Source organism: Saimiri boliviensis, chromosome 5, assembly GCF_048565385.1.
Source record: "Saimiri boliviensis isolate mSaiBol1 chromosome 5, mSaiBol1.pri, whole genome shotgun sequence".
In the NCBI taxonomy this organism is placed as follows: domain Eukaryota; kingdom Metazoa; phylum Chordata; class Mammalia; order Primates; family Cebidae; genus Saimiri; species Saimiri boliviensis.
The window spans coordinates 7,920,373-7,938,410 of NC_133453.1; the positions used below are offsets into that span (position 1 = coordinate 7,920,373).

General features: G+C 42.3%; 3 protein-coding genes across 4 annotated transcripts in view; all 3 read right to left on the reverse strand.

Annotated features, from left to right (window-relative positions):
- The window catches only part of LOC101048569 (UDP-glucuronosyltransferase 1A6), a 66,037-nt gene that overhangs the window by 20,310 nt on the left and 27,689 nt on the right, over positions 1-18,038 (reverse strand). The window lies entirely within an intron of this gene.
- Positions 4,391-10,767, reverse strand: LOC141584492 (UDP-glucuronosyltransferase 1A3-like). Its single transcript, XM_074398687.1, is given in 3 exon segments — positions 4,391-4,561; positions 4,563-4,601; positions 5,926-10,767. Coding segments are annotated over 3 exon segments (1,077 nt in total). The 5' UTR covers positions 6,793-10,767.
- On the reverse strand, positions 10,884-13,223 carry LOC141584524 (UDP-glucuronosyltransferase 1A3-like). Its single transcript, XM_074398832.1, has one exon. The coding sequence runs from the start codon at positions 13,211-13,213 to the stop codon at positions 12,194-12,196; it is 1,020 nt and encodes a 339-aa protein (XP_074254933.1). The 5' UTR covers positions 13,214-13,223; the 3' UTR covers positions 10,884-12,193.

Here is an 18,038-nt window from a genome sequence, read left to right on the forward strand (position 1 = left end):
TTTGAAGGTCAGACATTTGACCGAGCTGAAATCAGTGTAAGAAGCATGTTCCCTCTGAAGGCTGAGGACAGACCTCGGGATTACATGATTGGTCAATGGTATACTAGGACTGTCCCCAGCCCTAACTTGGTTCTCCAACTATAGTAGGTACTGGAATTTTTAAAATTTTTTTAAAAAGCATTTCCATAAGGCCACACAAAATTATGCTATTGCTATGCTTGGGACATAATATCAAATTAGATTGATGAATGCCAAGTATACCTGTAATACTGTTTGGGTGAGGCCCATACACACAACTGAGAAAGTACCTTTCTGTTGGCACAGGTTATGTCCCAAATGAAGACCTTTTGGGGCATGTTGCCTTGGGGTAGTCTATCACAAAGAGTCCCATATTCTAGGGTCACTTCTGAGGAAAGGTTTGCTTAAGGCATGAGAGCAACTGAACTAGACAGGCTGAAAAAAATTAAGAGCAGCATGCTGCTAACTTTTTACAGAAAAATAATGGCTTGAATACATCGTTAACCAATAAAGACTGTGAGAATGAGTTTGGATATGCTCTAGTACCCTTAGATTCTAATCTACATGGAATAGCACCCAAACGATACACAGCAGGAACATGACAGTCAGCTGGCCACCATCCCACAGGGACACATGGGGTCTCACACTGAACTCTGAAATCAACATGCTTGGAGGTACCTGGGTAGTGGCTTCTTACATAATAACTATATAAGATGTATCAGAATAAGACAGACTGTCAGGGCCTTTAAAAAATGAGTTCACTTTTTAGTGAACCAAGCAAGGAAACTTACATGTGTGAATATACTGAGTAGTTTGCTGGGGGTAGGTTTGCTTTTGAAGCAGTTAAGTGATGAAAGGAGTTTTGAAGTGGTAAAAAGGCATGGGCACAGTTTCATGGTGGATTTGTGTGTTGGAAATCACCAGTCTGGGTAGGGTAGAATGAGTGGGTTTGTATCAACACAATTGATTACATAAATCCCTTTGTTTGGTGGTCAGTGAAGACTGGCATACCAGTGTCACTCAGAGGTTATGGGTAACAACTCTAGCTAGTTTTAACAGTTGAAAGCAAACACAGGTTTCAGTTTTAATATATTCTGGATTAGTGCTGCCGTAAATGGAAAGTGTTCCTTTTACAGAAGTGTAAACCTTTGTTTGTTTGTTTGTTTGTTTTAGATACAGGTTTTCACTCTGTAGCTGTTGCCTAGGCAAGATCATAGCTCATTGTAACCATGAATTCCTGGGCTCAAGTGATCCTCCCTCCTCAGCATTCCCAGTAGCTGAAACTACAGACATGCTACCATATCTACCTAATTAAAAAAAAAAAAAAATCTTTTTGTAGAGATGGGAACTATGTTGACCCACTATGTTGTCCCAGCAAGAGCATTTTATTTAAATAATTTTCAGAATTGAAAATAACTTTTTTAAATGTCTCAGCTCAAAAACGGAAGACTGCTAGAGGCCTTTATATCGGTATTCATCTTTTATAAAAGGGTTTCATAAGGTTTTCAGAGTGGAAAAAGGGGCCACTTCGTCTGCTGCAAAGATGACCATCTTGAGATCCTTAAAATGAATTCCCTCCATGGAATTACTTGTACCTTCTGACCAAGCATGCCAGACAAGGAAAAGCATGACCCTGTAAGCCCCAGGAGACCTGGAGACCTGTGACCATCTCAGTAGGGTCCCCAAATCCAAAATGCCAGACATTTTTTTCTGGCTGGAGCACCACACAGCTGGTTTTAGTTCAGCTTACATCACTCACTGGAAAGCATCTGGAAGAGGAAATAACCCTTTCTGTCCATCATCACCTTCTCCTCTGATTCTACTTTCTGTCTCCAAACAGGTAGTGAGACTTCCCCATCTTGGAAAATCATTCACACAACAGCTTCCCTTTCTGGGAATTTCTAATTCCACTTTCTTACCATATTTCTCACTAAATGCAGATTCATTTCCTTTTCTCAGACTTTCCTCTAAACCCTTTCAGTATAACTTCAATCACCACAAATCTTGTATTAGTCTGTTCTCACACTGCTATAAAGACATACCCAAGACTGGGTAATTTATAAAGGAAAGAGGCTTAATTGATTCAGTTCCACATGGCTGGGTTGGGGGCACCTCTGGAAACTTAAAATTGTTACAGAAGGTGAGAGAGAGGCAAAGGTATGTCTCACATGGCAGCAAGCAAGAGAGAGACAAAGAGGAAGAGCTTGTGAGTGAAGAGGGGAGAATCCCTTATAAAACCATCAGCTCTCATAAGAACACATTCAGTATGATGAGAACAGCATGGGGGAAACTGCCCACATGATCCAGTCACCTCCCACCAGGCCCCATCCTTAACACTTAGGGATTATGGAAATGACAATTTGTGATGAGATTGGGTAGAAACACAGAGTCAAACCGTATCACTCTGCCCCGGCCCCTCCCAAATCTCATGTCTTTTCACATTTCTAAACCAATCGTGCCTTCCGAACAGTCCTCCCAAGTCTTAACTCATTTCAGCATTAACTCGAAAGTCCACAGTCCAAAGTCTCATATGAGACAAGGCAAGTCCCCTCCCCCAAGAGCTGGTAAAATCAAAAACAAGTTACTTCCAAGACACAATAGAGGTACAGAAATTGGGTAAATGTTCTCATTCCAAATGGGAGAAATTGGCCAAAATAAAGGGGCCACAGGCCCCACGCAAGTCCAAAATCAGGCAGGGCAGTCATTAAATCTTCAAGTTCCAAAATTATCTCCTTTGACTTCATCTCTCACATCTAGGTCATGCTGATGCCAGAAGTGGGCTCCCGCAGTCTTGGACAGCTCTGACCCTGTGGCTTTGCAGGGTAAAGCCCCTCTCCTAGCTGCTTTCAGAGGCTGGCATTGAGTGTCTGAGGCTTTTCCAGGCACATGGCGCAAGCTATTGGATCTACTATTCTGGATTCTGGAGGATGGTGGCCTTATTCTCACAACTCCACTAGGCAGTGCCCCAGTGGCGACTCTGTGTGGGGGGCTCCAACCCCACGTTTCTCTTCCACACCGCCCTAGCAGAGGTTCTCAATAAGGGCTCCACCCATGCAGCAAACTTCTGCCTGCACATCCAGACATTTCCATACAGCCTCTGAAATGTATGTGAAGGTTCCCAAACCCAAATTCTTATCTTCTGTGTAGCCGCAGGCCCAACACCACATGGACGCTGCCAAGGCTTGAGGCTTGTACCCTCTGAAGCAATAGCCTGAGCTGTACCTTGCATGGTTGGAGCCACTGGGACACAGGGCATCAAGTTGTGAGGCCGCACACAGCAGGGGATGCCTAGACCCAGCCCATAAATTTTTTTTTTTTTTCCTTCCTAGGCCTCAGGCCTGTGATAGGAGGGTCTGCTGCAAAGGTCTCTAACATGCCCTAGGGCCATTTTCCCCATTATCTTGGCAATTAACATTTTGATCCTCCTTATGTAAATTTATGCAGCCAGTATTTCTGCAGCTGGCTTGAATTTCTCCCCACAAAATGGGTGGTTTTTCTTTTCTACCACATGGTGAGGCTGCAAATTTTCCAAACTTTTATGCTCTGCTTCCCTTTCAAACATACTTTCCAATTTCAGATCATCTCTCTCAAGTTCAAAGTTCCACAGATATCTAGGGCAAGGGGAAAATGCCACCAGTCTCTTTCTAAACCATGGCAAGAGTGATCTTTGCTCCAGGTCCCAATAAGTTCCTCATCTCCATCTGAGACTGAGCGTGGACTTCATTGTCCACAACGTTATCAGCATTTTGGTCAAAACAGTTCAACAAGTCTCTAGGAAGTTCCAAACTTTCCCACATCTTCCTGTCTTCTTCTGAGCTCTCCAAATTGTTCCAGCCTCTGCCTGTTACCCAGTTCGAAAGTCGCTTCCGCATTTTCAAGTATCTTTATAGCAGTAACCCACTCTTGGTGGTACCAATTTACTGTATTAGTCCATTCTCACACTGCTATAAAGACATACCCAAGACTGGGTAATTTATAAAGGAAAGAGCTTTAATTGACTCTCAGTTCCACATGGCTGGAGTGGGGGGGGCGGCCTCAGGAAACTTACAATCCTGGCAGAAGGTGAGAGAGAGGCAAAGGCATGTCTTACATAGTGATGTGCACACGCGCACAAGAGACAGCGAGAGAGAGAGAGAGAGAGAGAGAGAGAGAGAGAAACATGCAAGTGAAGGGAGAAGGGCCCCTTATAAAACCATCAGATCTTATAAGAACTCGTTCAGTATGATGAGAGCAGCACGTGGGAAACTGCCTCCATGATCCAGTCACCTCCCACCAGGTCCCATCCTTGACACGTGGAGATTATGGGAATTACAATTCAAGATGAGATTTAGTGGGGGACACAGAGCCAAACCATATTAAATCTAGTGTGAGCTCATGCTGAGAAACAGTCATTGGCCTCACTATTGAATAAATTAGCCTGTTCTTTATCACACTCAAAAATTAGCCTGTTAATGTGGAGTTCTCTAAAGGGCATAGCAAGAGTGACATGTGCCATAGTTCCCAATTCGTTCTGCTCGACTGAGATGACAGTGAGGATCTGAGCCAATGTATTTAACTCTAGAAAATATGTTCACATTGAAAAACTGGAAGAAAAGGGCAACAGTCACTATTTAAATGCCATCCCACTTTTCAACATTTTTACAAATCTAATAAACACATATTTCATCGCTGAATAACTAAATTGCATGAGGGGGAAAAAACACCAGTAAAACAAACATTATGGGGTTTGATCAAAAACAAAAATGAAGCTTAGAGTCTTTTGCAATAATACCTATATTAATAAAAAGAAGTAAAGAAATAAGAATACAAAAGGATCTAAAGTCATGGAAGTTCATATACATTTGGTGAATATATCATAAGAAGGCTGAATTATCTCATGAAATATATGGCACACCAAGGAATAAAATACAATATTCAGCTCCCAGAGTACCATTTCAATGAAACCAAAATATTCTGGATTAATGAAAGCTGTGTCCAAAATTTTTGACAAAGGAGTAGATCCCACTATAGAAACCTGGAGTGGAATAGAGTGGGTTTGGTGATGTGGTAAGCCCCTCCTGAGAAACCCTTCCCTGCTTGGACGCATGTCCATTGATCACTGTCCTTAGCTTCACTGGGCTTATAGACTCACACTCTTATCTCCTCTCTAGCCCTTCCACCATCTCTTAGTAATTTCAGCATTCCAAGTAGAAGACTCATTTGACATGCAACCATCACTGTGCCTTCTCAACCCTGAGATGGCCCCACATCATGCACCAGACCCCAAATCCTGACCAGAAAAGCTTTCGTCAGCACAAATTCCTCTCTGGAAACCAAACTGTGTGTGTCATTCTCTAATCACAGATATCCATCCCACCTTCATTGCCCCACTTCCACTGAACTGGGTAAACCTCTTTGAGCTTCTACTTTCTGTGAGTGCTTAGGTCTCCTGTGGCCACCTCGCTGTCTTTTGCAAGACAGGACCACTAAAAATTATCACGTCAACGACTGCAATTTACTATTGCATCATCTTTCCACTGAAAATCGCACAAGCAAAAACCCCAGGATGGAGCAGTTCCCAGGTAGTCTCCCTGCTTCTGCCTAGCTGAAGGACATGCACAACCATGAAGATAGTGCCTTTACAAATGAACAGTCTCAGTGAACCACACCAGTCCTTGTCCATCGTTTGACAGACCCTCATCCCTGCCTCTCCTTCTTCTCGGTGACTATTCAATACACTACTGTAGTATTGAAATATACTACTATAGACTCCTTAACAATTTATCTTACCGAAGGCTATTACAACAACGAGAGGCAGAAATAAAATCTTTAAAAAGATAAGTAGATATGGAAGTACTTGCAAGTAAATACATTTTTTAAAAAGTGTTTTGCCTGGAACATTGATTGCATGAAGGCACCAATACAGACCTGAGACAGTGGCTTCCTGTTGGCACAGTTGATGCCCCCAATGAAGACCATGTTGGGCATGATCGGCCTGGGGTAATCCATCACAAAGTCCCCTCTGAACAACCACACAGATGCCTGGCTGAGAATATCCACCACTGACACCTCTCTCTGAAAAAGCTCAGAGGCAAAGTTTGCATAAGGAGCAGAAAAAGCATGGCAAATATAGGACAGAGCCAGAGGGTAGAGCATGTTCTTGACCCTCTGCAGGAATGTCATGTGCTCCGAATTCATTGTTAGTAACTTAGGAACATAGGAGTAAGGATTTGGACACTGTGTGCCCTTAAAGTCTAAGTCACATGGAATGTACCTCAAAAAAAACACAGTAGGAATCGACAGGTACTTAGCCAGCACTGGCCCGCAGAGGTAAACGGGGTCTGTTAAAACAACATCAAAGGAAGTAGCATTCAGGTGCCTGATCAGGGTCTCATTATGCAGTAGCTCCACACAAGCCCCATGTGCAACCAAAGACATATTTTTCAAAATTTCCATACTTCTCGAAAATTTCTTTAGAAAATGTTCTGTTTCAAAGAACAGCTGAGTATGGCTCAGCAAAAGGTGATTAAATTCGTCCTGGGTGCATGGAATGGCATAGGTTGTCAGGGTGAAAAAGTCTTCTTCTTTGATGTGCATATTCACCTCCGGGGTGAGGACCACTGCCTGGTGGCCTCTGGAGTGGAGCTCCTGCACGACCTCCCGCATGCTGAGCCAGTGGCTGCCATCCGTGGGCAGCACCAGCACCTTCCCACTCTCAGCCCAGTGCTGGACACTGAGAAGGAGTAACAGTCCTGTGGCCAGTCGCTGCAGGGGAAACTGGAGTCCTGTGGTCATCTCAGCAGAAGCCACTAACAGCTGACTGTTCACCCCACGCAGTGCCTCCTACATCTGTTTTGTCACTGAGCCACTTAGCAAATAAACATGTAACTGAAGACAAAGTGCCCAGCTGCAGTTAATTATTACTGATTAATCTATCGTTGTCTTTCATTATGGGCACCACAGCCTGTAAGAAGAGGTCATAACAGCCAAGTCCAGAGACAGAAAAAGACAACTCAGAAGCCTGACCTGTGTGGTTTTGTTCCCTTCTGCTCATCTCACAGAGCTAAACATACAAACTGGAACTCTTAAATGTTTTTAAGAGATCATAGACGCTAATCTTCACATCTTGGGATAGACAAAGCTTCCTTAGGGTATAAAAAGTACGAACAATAAAAACTTTGCTAGATTGAACTTCATCAAATCTAAAACTTTTGCTCTTTGAAAGGTATTGTTTTTAAAAAATGAACAAAGGAAGGTAAGGACAAAAGGAGATCATTGAATGGTAAGCAGATAGCTCTGAAGTCTGGAAAACAGAAGTCTGTGGAGGACAGGAACAAAAATTTAAATGGCCAATAGTGGAAAACCTCCAAGCTTTGAAAAAGATGTGGCTTTCACTTTAAGCTTAGTGTCTCTGGCAGGCAGAATCACAACCCCACAAAAGTATCTACATTGCACTTCCTCAAACTTGGGAATATGTTCCATTACAGGTGGAAGAGACTTCACAGATGATTAAATTAAGGGTTTTGAGATGGGGGGATTATTCTGGGTATCTGCGAGGGACAATGGAATCACAAGGGCTCTTATAAGTGAAAGAGACAGATGTTAAGAGTTGGAGACTTGAAGATGCTACACTGCATCTCCATGGAAATGGAAAAATGCCACAGAATTCCAGAATTAACAAGGACAAAGGAAATTTCTGTTAAAGGAATGAGCTTACACTCAAAGGAAAGAATACAATTAAGAACGGGCAGAATAAGAATGCTGACTTCAAAAGAAACTATCAGATTGAAGCCATTTTGGTTTTTGTTGTGTTTAAAATAAATAAATCGAAAAACCACAGGAGCTGAAACTCTGGAGCTCAATGATCCTCTCACCTCTCACCTGAGCCTCCCAACTAGCTGGGACCACAGGCGCATGCCACTGCACTCAGCTTTTTCATATTGGAGTTTTTAAAAATGTTTTCTAAACCTTTTAAACAAGATTTTCACATACGAAAGAAATTTTTATTTTTTTGAGATGGACCTCGCTCTGTCACCCAGGCTGGAGTGAGGTGGCATAAACATGGCACACTGCAGCCTCCACCTCCTGGGATCAAGTGATCCTCCTGCCTCAGCCTCCTGAGTAGCTGGGACCACAGGCATCCACCATCATGCCTGGATAATTTTTTGATTTTTTTGTAGGGATGGTGTCTCACCATGTTGCCCAGGTAGCTCTCAGAGTCCTGGGCTCAAACAATCCTCCTGCCTCAGCCTCCCAAAGGCTGAAATTACAGATATGAGCCACCCACCTGCACACAAATAATTTTTAAATTAAAACTGATGGGGAATTAAAAATATAACATAGGAATAGCAATAGTGATATCAGATGAAATGTATTTTTAGGATTATTATCTAATGACAACAGCAAACTATATGAACAAATGAAGAAAATACAAGTCTCAATCCTACTTGCACCAATCTAATCACTATGTATAAAGCAAAAGCTATTCAAGAACCGAAATATTACTGGAGCAAGATCTGTTATGTAAGGGGATTTTTTAAAAGACATCCTTCCCAGAATTGGGCAGGTTCAGCAGAGGGTTTTTTAAAAGGTAGTAAAATTGGCTTGGTTGGTGGCTCATGCCTGTAATCCCAGCACTTTGGGAGGCCAAGGCTAGTGAATCACTTGAGGTCAGGCATTCGAGACCAACCTGGCCAACATGATGAAAGCTCATATTCACAAAAAATAGTAAAAAAGAAAATTAGCTGGGCATGGTGGCGTGCACCTGTAGTCCCAGCTACTTGGGAGACTGAGGCAGGAGAATCAGATGAACCCAGGAGGAGGATGTTGCAATGAGCCAAGATCTCACCACTGCACTCCAGACTGGGCAACAGAGTGAGATTCATTTAAAAATAAAATAAAATAAAATAAAAATTGAAAAGACAGTATTTTAATTGTGTCCATGGAACATTTATAAACACTGACCATATAGTAGTAACTAACTACATATAACTATTGAGCACTTGAAATGTGGCTATTCCAAATTGCCGTATGCTATAAGTGTCAGATATATGTTAGATTTTGAAGACTTAACAAGAAAAAAACTATGGAACATAGTTAAGTCATAATATGTTGAATACATGTTGAAAGGATAGTATTTGTGATATATCTAGTTAAACAAAATGCATTATTAAAATTAATTTCAGTGGTTTCTTTTTGCTGGTTTTTAACATGACCACTAAAAAAGTTTCAATTATATGTATGTGGTTTACATTATATTTTTATTGGACAATTCTGTATTAGACCAACAAGATAACCTATTAAAATTTTTTAAGTAGTGTCTTTTCAAGAAACCTTCTCTTATTATAATCCAAAATAACCAGAAAAAGTAAGAGAGAGATGACTAAAAAAATATTAACGATATCAGAATTAGGAAATAGCCTTAGAAATAGGTATTGGATCAAAGGATTTTGTCCTATGGGAATCTTTTAAACTCTAATAATGGTGATGATAGGTCTTCCTCTAAGAGGCCTAAGGTGTTCTGTGAAAATTCTTCTTTACTCACTTGATCCAGAAAACCCCACAAAATCATGCAAATCAAGAGGTTTCCGTTTTCCTGTTCGCTTAAAGGACATTCCTGAAACTACCCAGGCCATCAAGTATACGCATACACAAAGAGCCACCAAGTGTCTGAAAGATGTTCCTTTACTGAAGCAGTGTGTACCATTTTGATGTTGCAGTGGAGGGGCTGGGAAGTGTGCCCAGGGCCAAACAGTGGGGCTGGACATAGGGTCAGTGGCCCAAATAGGGTGTTGGATTTTTGCTGCACATACTTTAAAATGCAGAGAATAATGTGGAATGTAAGGGTTTGGATGTAGATTCTCTAAGGGTCAACCAAACCAAATAAGTAAGGGTGACAAAAAACAAAGGAAATTAATGTAATAAAATTAAGTCCCAGCACTTAAGCACATTAAGCGTATCCAGGTAAACGAAGCATCCAAGATGAGCTATGGGACTTACAGAGCTCATTATTGGATTAACCCATACATGACCCCCCAGTGCCACATTGAGAAGATCTATACTGACAAGGAACAAATTGTTCCTAAACCTGAAGGAGAGTTTACAGAGAAGAAAAAGATATCTCAGAAGAAATTGAAGAAAAAAAATACCTATGGCACCAGAATAAATTTAGCATAAAATAAATGCAACTAAGCTAAAATAATACTAATGATAACAGATAATACTTATTGGGTGCTCACTATGAAATCATTAAAACCAAAATGGTTAGGGTACCTGTCCTAGGTCATCTAGCTAGAAAGATAAGAGTGAAGATTGGAGCCAGTGCACTTCAGTCTAGAGAATACATTAATAGTGAAAAACCAGAAGAAAAGAGCCACAATCACTATTCAAATGCCTTCCTAATTTTCCACATTTTTACAAACCTAAGGAACATACATATTTTTACAATTCAGTAACTGCATTGCATAGGGGAAAAGAAAACCAGTAGAACAAATATCTTGTGGTTTCACCAAAAACAAAAATAAGTCGGGCATGCTGGGTCACATCTGTAATCCCAGCACTTTGGGAGGCCAAGGTGGGCGAATCACAAGGTCAAGAGATCAAGACCGTCCTGGCCAACAGAGTGAAACCCCATCTCTACTAAAAATACAAAAATTAACTGAGTGTGGTGGCACGTGCCTGTAGACCCAGCTACTCAGGAGGCTGAGGTAGGAGAATCGCTAGAACTCAGGAGGCAGAGGGTGCAGTGAGCCAAGATGGAGCCAGACTCCATCTCAAAGAGCAAGACTCCATCTCAAAATAAATAAATATATATTATATATATATATATATATATATATATATATATAAAATAAGTAAATTATAAATATATATGTGTATATAAAGTTTAGTGTCCTTTGCAATAATACCTACACTAATAAAAAGAAGTACAGAAATAAGAATTCAAAGGACCGTGAATAAACTTATGGAAGTTCATATAAATTCAGTGAATATGACAAAAAGGGCTCATTCTCTCACAAGAAAGATGGCTCCCTCACTGGGCATGGTGGCTCGTGCCTGTAATCCCAGCACTTTGGAAGGCCAAGAGGGGCAGATCACATGAGGTCAGGAGTTCAAGGCTAGCCTGGCCAATATGGCGAAACTCCATCTCTACTAAAAAAAAAATTAAAAACTTAGGAGTGGTGGCACGCGCCTGTAGTCCCAGCTACTCAGGAGGCTGAGGCAGAAGAATCTCAAACCCGGGAGGTGGAGGCTGCAGTGAGCTGAGATTGGGCCACTGATCTCCAGCCTGGGTGACAAAGCGAAAATCCATCTCAAGACCAAAAAAAAAAAAAAAAAAAAAAAAAAGATGGCTCCCTCAGTGATGTGTGAATTTGGTTTCTCAGATCCCAGAGTACTATTTCATCAAAACCCAAATATTTTATATTAATAAAAGCCACCTCTGAAATTTTTGGAAAAAGAATAGATCCCACTACAGAAACTTTGAGTGGGATAGGGTGAGTCTGGTGATGTGGTCAGCCTCCCCAGAGAAACCCTTCCCTTCTTGAACACATGTCCATTCATCACTGTCCCCAGCTTCACTGGGCTTGTAGATTCCGTCTTCTCTCCTCCCTAGCTCCTTCTACTCTCTCTTGATAATTTCAGCATTCCAAGTAGAAGACCCATTTGGCATGCAACCATCACTGTGCCTTCCCAACTCTGCGATGGCCCCAAATCATACACCAGACCCCCAATTCCTGGTCAGAAAAACTTTTGTCAGCACAGATCTCTCTCTGGAAACCAGACTCCATGTGTCAGTCTCTAATCACAGACATCCATCCCACCTTCATTGCCCCACTTCCACTACACTGAGTCAACCTCTTTGAAGCTTCTACTTTCTGTGCTTAGGTCTCCTGTGGCCACCTCTCTTTTGCAAGAAGGGATCACTAAAAATTATCATGCCAACAATTGTAAATTGCTGTTGTATCATCTTTCCACTTAAAATTACCCAAGCAAAAACCCCAGGATGGAGCAGTTCCCAATGTTGTGTCCCTGCTCCTGCCCAGCTGAAGGACATGCAACAACCATGAAGATGGTGCCTTTACAAACAAACAGTCTCAGTGAACCACACCAGTCTTTGTCCATCCTTTGACAGACTCTCGTCCCTGCCTCTCCTTCCTCTCAATGGCCATTGAAAACCTGAAATACACTAGCCCCCTTAACAATTTATCCCACTGAAGAGTATGATGACAATGAGAAGCAGAAATAAAATTTTTGGAAAGATAAGTAGATATAGAAGCACTTGTAAGTAAATAGATTTTTTTAAGTGTTTTGCCTGGAACATTGATTGCATGAAGGCACCAATACAGACCTGAGACAGTGGCTTCCTGTTGGCACAGTTGATGCCCCCAATGAAGACCATGTTGGGCATGATCGGCCTGGGGTAATCCATCACAAAGTCCCCTCTGAACAACCACACAGATGCATGGCTGAGAATGTCTACCACTGACACCTCACTCTGAAAAAGCTCAGAGGCAAGGCTTGCATAAGGAGCAGAAACAATATGGCAAATATAGGACAGGGCCAGAGGGTAGAGCATGTTCTTGACCCTCTGCAGGAATGTCATGTGGTCTGAATTCATTGTTAGTAACTTAGGAACATAGGAGTAAGGATTTGGACACTGCGTGCCCTTAAAGTCTAAGTCACATGGAATGCTCCTCAAAAAAAACACAGCAGGAATCGACAGGTACTTAGCCAGCACTGCCCCACAGAGGTAAACGGGGTCTGTTAAAACCACATCAAAGGAAGTGGCATCCAGGTGCCTGATCAGGGTCTCATTATGCAGTAGCTCCACACAAGACCTATGTACAACCAAAGACATATTTTTCAAAATTTCCATACTTCTAGAAAATCTCTTCAGAAAATGTTCTGTTTCAAAGAACCACTGAGTGTGGCCCAGCACAAGGCGATTAAATTCGTCCTGGGTCCATGCAACGGCATGAGTTGTCAGGGTGAAAAAGTCCTCTTCTTTGACATGCATATTCACCTCTGGGGTGAGGACCACTGCCTGGTGGCCTCTGGCATGGAGCTCCCGCACGACCTCACGCATGCTGAGCCAGTGGCTGCCATCTGTGGGCAGCACCAGCACCTTCCCACTCTCAGCCCAGTGCTGGACACTGAGGAAGAGCAGCAGTCCTGTGGCCAGTTGTGGCAGGGGAACCTGGAGTCCTGTGGCCATCTCAGCAGAAGCCACCAACAGCTGACTGTTCACCCCACACTGTGCCTCCTACATTTGTTTCCTTCATCTTAATAACCTTGTCACTGAGCCACTTAGCAAATCAATGTGTAATTAGAGACAGAGTGCCCTCCTCTAGTTAATCATTACCCACTAATCTGTTATTGTCTTTCATTATGGGCCCCACCCTGGGAAAGACCAATCACTCCTATCTTGAAAAACTTATCTGACCCTGCATTTGCTCTGGGGAACATCCAAGTTCAAGCTTTTGTTTCTGATCCCATTTCTAACACAAGCCTGGACACCCATTCATGTCACTGCCTCCTACTTCTCTGTTAACCATGTTTATCATTATTAGGCTGCAGCTGAGGTCTGAGAAGTCACTACTGCCCTAGTCTCCAACCATACGCTCTCTGCTGAATGTGACCCTATTTGCTAACTCTTAAAACTCTTTATTCTCATGTATGAATAATATAGCACATCCAAAAAACATACAACATTGCTAAGCCATCTTTCTCTAAACAGGGAGTAGGGAAGCTGTCTATCTGGTTTTGGTCATTGTTCGCACCAGGATATTTCTTGCAAGGATCAAAGAAGACTCTCTCTGAAGTGGCTGTCAATATAAAAAAAAACAAAAAGCTGCAGGGAGGTTGAGGTCAAGATGTGATGATCAGATTCTTGGGAAGGCTTTGCTGAGAATGCTCCATCTATCCCGTGGAATAAGAAGGGCTGCTGTCTAAAGCACACGTGGGCAAGACAACCCTAGCAAAGATCCTTAGTGGGTTCAGGGAGCTCCCCACTCACTAAGGGACTAAAGGGAGCTGCTGCCTGGTGTCAGATCTTGCACAGTCTGAATTCCTCTTCCGAATGCTGAAGGCTCCAGTCTTCTGCAAGTCTGCTTACAGACCGAAGTGTCCATTCATTGAGCCCTTTATTTTATACTGAAGATTATAGTCAGGCTTTTCTCCAAGTCAATCCAGCACCAAGTTCTGATAAGAATAGTTCCTCCGGAACAGAATGGGCTGCATAATTTGTGGGGCCCTACTTCAAATTTCAAGATGAAGAATTAAATGTGTGACCCTCTAAGGGAGAAACCCTGAGAACCCTTCTCACAAGGGTCTCAGGCTCATGAGGCTTGTCCTACTCCAGAAAGTCACTCCTACAGGTGCTTGGAAAGATTGCTGATGCCTCCTTGTCGGTCGCCCCAGGATGATGTGGGCAGGCTCTCTGGACTGTGCACTTTCTATCTCACTTGTCTGTGTCTACATGCCCATCTGGGTCTACCACTGCTGGTGAGACTGAGGCTTCCCTTAGGGAGGAAGTTACCCTCATCAGAAATCCACATTGATAACAGATTCCACCTTTGGACAGAATCCATGGGACAGGCAGTGAATGGAAGCGTCCAGCAGGGCATACTCAGCTCAAGGGCGGCACATGCAGGATGGCACAGAGAAGGCAGGTCTGCAAAAGCTTTGAGAACTCTCCAGGGGAGGACAATTTATGTTCATCATCTGTTATGATGACATAGAACTCTAGAAAGGGATTCTCAGCTGTAGGTGCAACACCTCAGCCTCTGAGCTATTCCTCCCACCCCCTTAGAACTCGATGCCTCCTAAGCACCCTCCTGATGAGCCAGGGTGAGGGTGGAACACGCCTGAGAGGGTGCTCTTCCCACAGTCAAGGGGCTCTTTTGTTCTATCTCCATGCAGTGGTGTTTTATTTAAGACAGTGATGTCACTTCATTTGTAGTTACATATCTGGCCCTCCTATACCCCGGGGAGTCCCACATATTTGGAAAATGGTGGTGCCTTTCAGAGATGTGGCATCTCTAAGGAGAGAAGGACTGTGGGAGGGAGGAGCTCACATTCCTGGTGCCTGGGAAACAGAAGGAGCTGCCCAAGGCATCAGCTTCCAGGGTCTGGAGATGAGGAGGGGTCTGGGCTGCACAGATAAGACTTGGAGTGATCAACATATGTGGTAGTTGAGCCATGGGTATCAGTGATGTCACCCAGAAAAAGGCACCCTGAAAGCCTAACCTGAGTGATCTAATTCCCCTCTGTCAATCTCAGAGACCTAAGCGTACAAACTGGAACTTTTTAACATTTTTAAGAGAACACAGAAACTAATCTTCACACCTTGGGGTAGACAATGCTTCCTTAGGTACAAAAAGTACAAACAATGAAAACTTTGCTAGATTGAACCTCATCAAAATCTAAAACTTTCGCTCTTTGAAAAGTATTGTTTTTAAAAAATAAAAAACTTAAAGATAAGGAGAAAAGGAGATCATTGACTAATAAACGGATAACTCTGAAGCCTGGAGAGCAGAAGTCTGTGGAGGACAGGAACAAAAATTTAAATGGCCAGATAGTGGAAAACCTCCAAGCTTTGAATAAGATGTGGCTTTCACTTTAAGCTTAGTGTCTCTGGTAGGCAGAATCACAGCCCCACAAAAGTATCTACATTGCACTTCCTCAAACTTGGGAATATGTTCCATTACAGGTGGAAGAGACTTCACAGATGATTAAATTAAGGGTTTTGAGATGGGGGGATTATTCTGGGTATCTGCGAGGGACAATGGAATCACAAGGGCTCTTACAAGTGAAAGAGACAGATGTTAAGAGTTGGAGACTTGAAGATGCTACACTGCATCTCCATGGAAATGGAAAAGTGCCATAGAATTCCAGAATTAACAAGGACAAAGGAAATTTCTGTTAAAGGAATGAGCTTACACTCAATGGAAAGAATACAATTAAGAACGGGCAGAATAAGAATGCTGACTTCAAAGGAAACTATCAGATTGAAGCCATTTTGGTTTTTGTTGTGTTTTAAATAAATAAATCAAAAAACCACAGGAGCTGAAACCCCGGAGCTCAATGATCCTCTCACCTCTCACCTGAGCCTCCCAACTAGCTGGGACCACAGGCACATGCCACTGCACCTAGCTTTTTCATATTGGAGTTTTAAAAAATGTTTCCTAAACCTTTTAAACAAGATTTTCACACACCAAAGAAATTTTTATTTTTTCAAGATGGGTCTCATTCTGTCACCCAGGCTGGAGTGAGGTGGCATGAACATGGCACACTGCAGCCTCCACCTCCTGGAATCAAGTGATCCTCCTGCCTCAGCCTCCTGAGTAGCTGGGACCACAGACATGTGCCGTCATGCCTGGATAATTTTTTGATTTTTTGTAGAGATGAAGTCTCACCCTATTGTCCATCCTGCTCTCAGAGTCCTGGGCTCAAACAATCCTCCTGCCTTAGCCTCCCTAAGGCTGAAATTACAGATGTGAGCCACCCATCTGCACACAGATAATTTTTGAATTAAAAGGGATGGGAAATTAAAGAAATAACATAGGAGTAGCAATACTGGTACCAGATAAAATGCATTTTCAAGATTATTATTTAATGATAACAGCAAACTACATGAAGAAAATACAAGTCTCAAACCTACATACCAATCTAATCACTATGTATAACACAAAACCTATTCAAAAACCAAAATATAACTTGAGCAGAATTTATTATGTAAGGAGGGATTTTTTAAAAGACATCCTTCCCAGAATTGGGCAGATTCAGTAGAGGTTTCTTTAAAAAGTAGAAAAATTACCCGGGTGTGGTGGCTTACGCCCGTAATCCCAGCACTTTGGGAGGCTGAGGCAAGTGGATCGCTTAAGGTCAGGCATTTGAGGCCAGCCTGGCCAACAGGATGAAACTCCATCTTCACAAAAAATACAAAAAAAATTAAAGTTAGCTGGGCATGGTGTCCTGCACCTGTAGTCCCAGCTACTTAGGAGACTGAGGCAGGAGAATGGGTTGAACTCAGTAGGTGAAGCTTGCAGTGAGCCGAAATTCCACTACTGCACTTCAGACTGGGCAACAGAGTGAGACTCCATCTCAAAAAAAAAGAAAAGATAGAAAAATTGAAAAGACAGAGAAAATTTTAAAAAAGAAAAATTGAAAAGATAGAATTTTAATTGTGTCCACGGAACATTTATAAACATTGGCCATATTACTGTCACTAACTACATATGATTACTGAGCACTTCATACGTGGCTAGTCCAAATTGAGATATGCTGTAAGTGTCAGATATATGCTAGATTTTGAAGGCTTAACAAAAAAACCTATGTAAAGTAATTAAGTAATAATTTTCTATTGGATATATGTTGAAAGGATAATATTTGGTATACATCTGGTTAAATAAAATGCATTATTAAAATTAATTTCAGTGGTTTCTTTTTGCTGGTGTTTACCATGCCCACTAGAAATGGTTACATTATGTATGTGGTTTACATTATATTTCTATTGAAAAATTCTGTATTAGACCATCAAGGTAACCTATTAAGAATTTTTTTAAGTCGTGTCTTCACAAGAAACATTCTCCCATTATAATCCAAAATTCCCTCACTAAAAACTGAACTCCACGTTTCCTTCTCTGATCACAAACATCCATCACACCTCCATCGCCCCGCTTCCACTGAACTGACTGAACCTCTTTGAAACTTCTACGTCCTGTGAGTGCTTGTCTTGCGGGGTCACTTCTCTATCTTTTGCAAGATGGGACCACTAAAAATTATCATGTTAACAATTGTAAATTGCTGTTCCTTCATCCTTTCTACTGAAAATCTTGAAAGCAAGATTTGAATGGAGCAGTTCCCAACGTAGTGTCCCTGCTCCTGCCCAGCTGAAAGGCATGCACAACCATGAGGATGGTGCCTTTACAAACGAACAGTCTCAGTGAACCACACCAGTCCTTGTCCATCCTTTGGCAGAGCCTCGTCCCTGCCTCTCCTTCCTCTCAGTGGCCATTGAAAAACTGAACTGCACTACC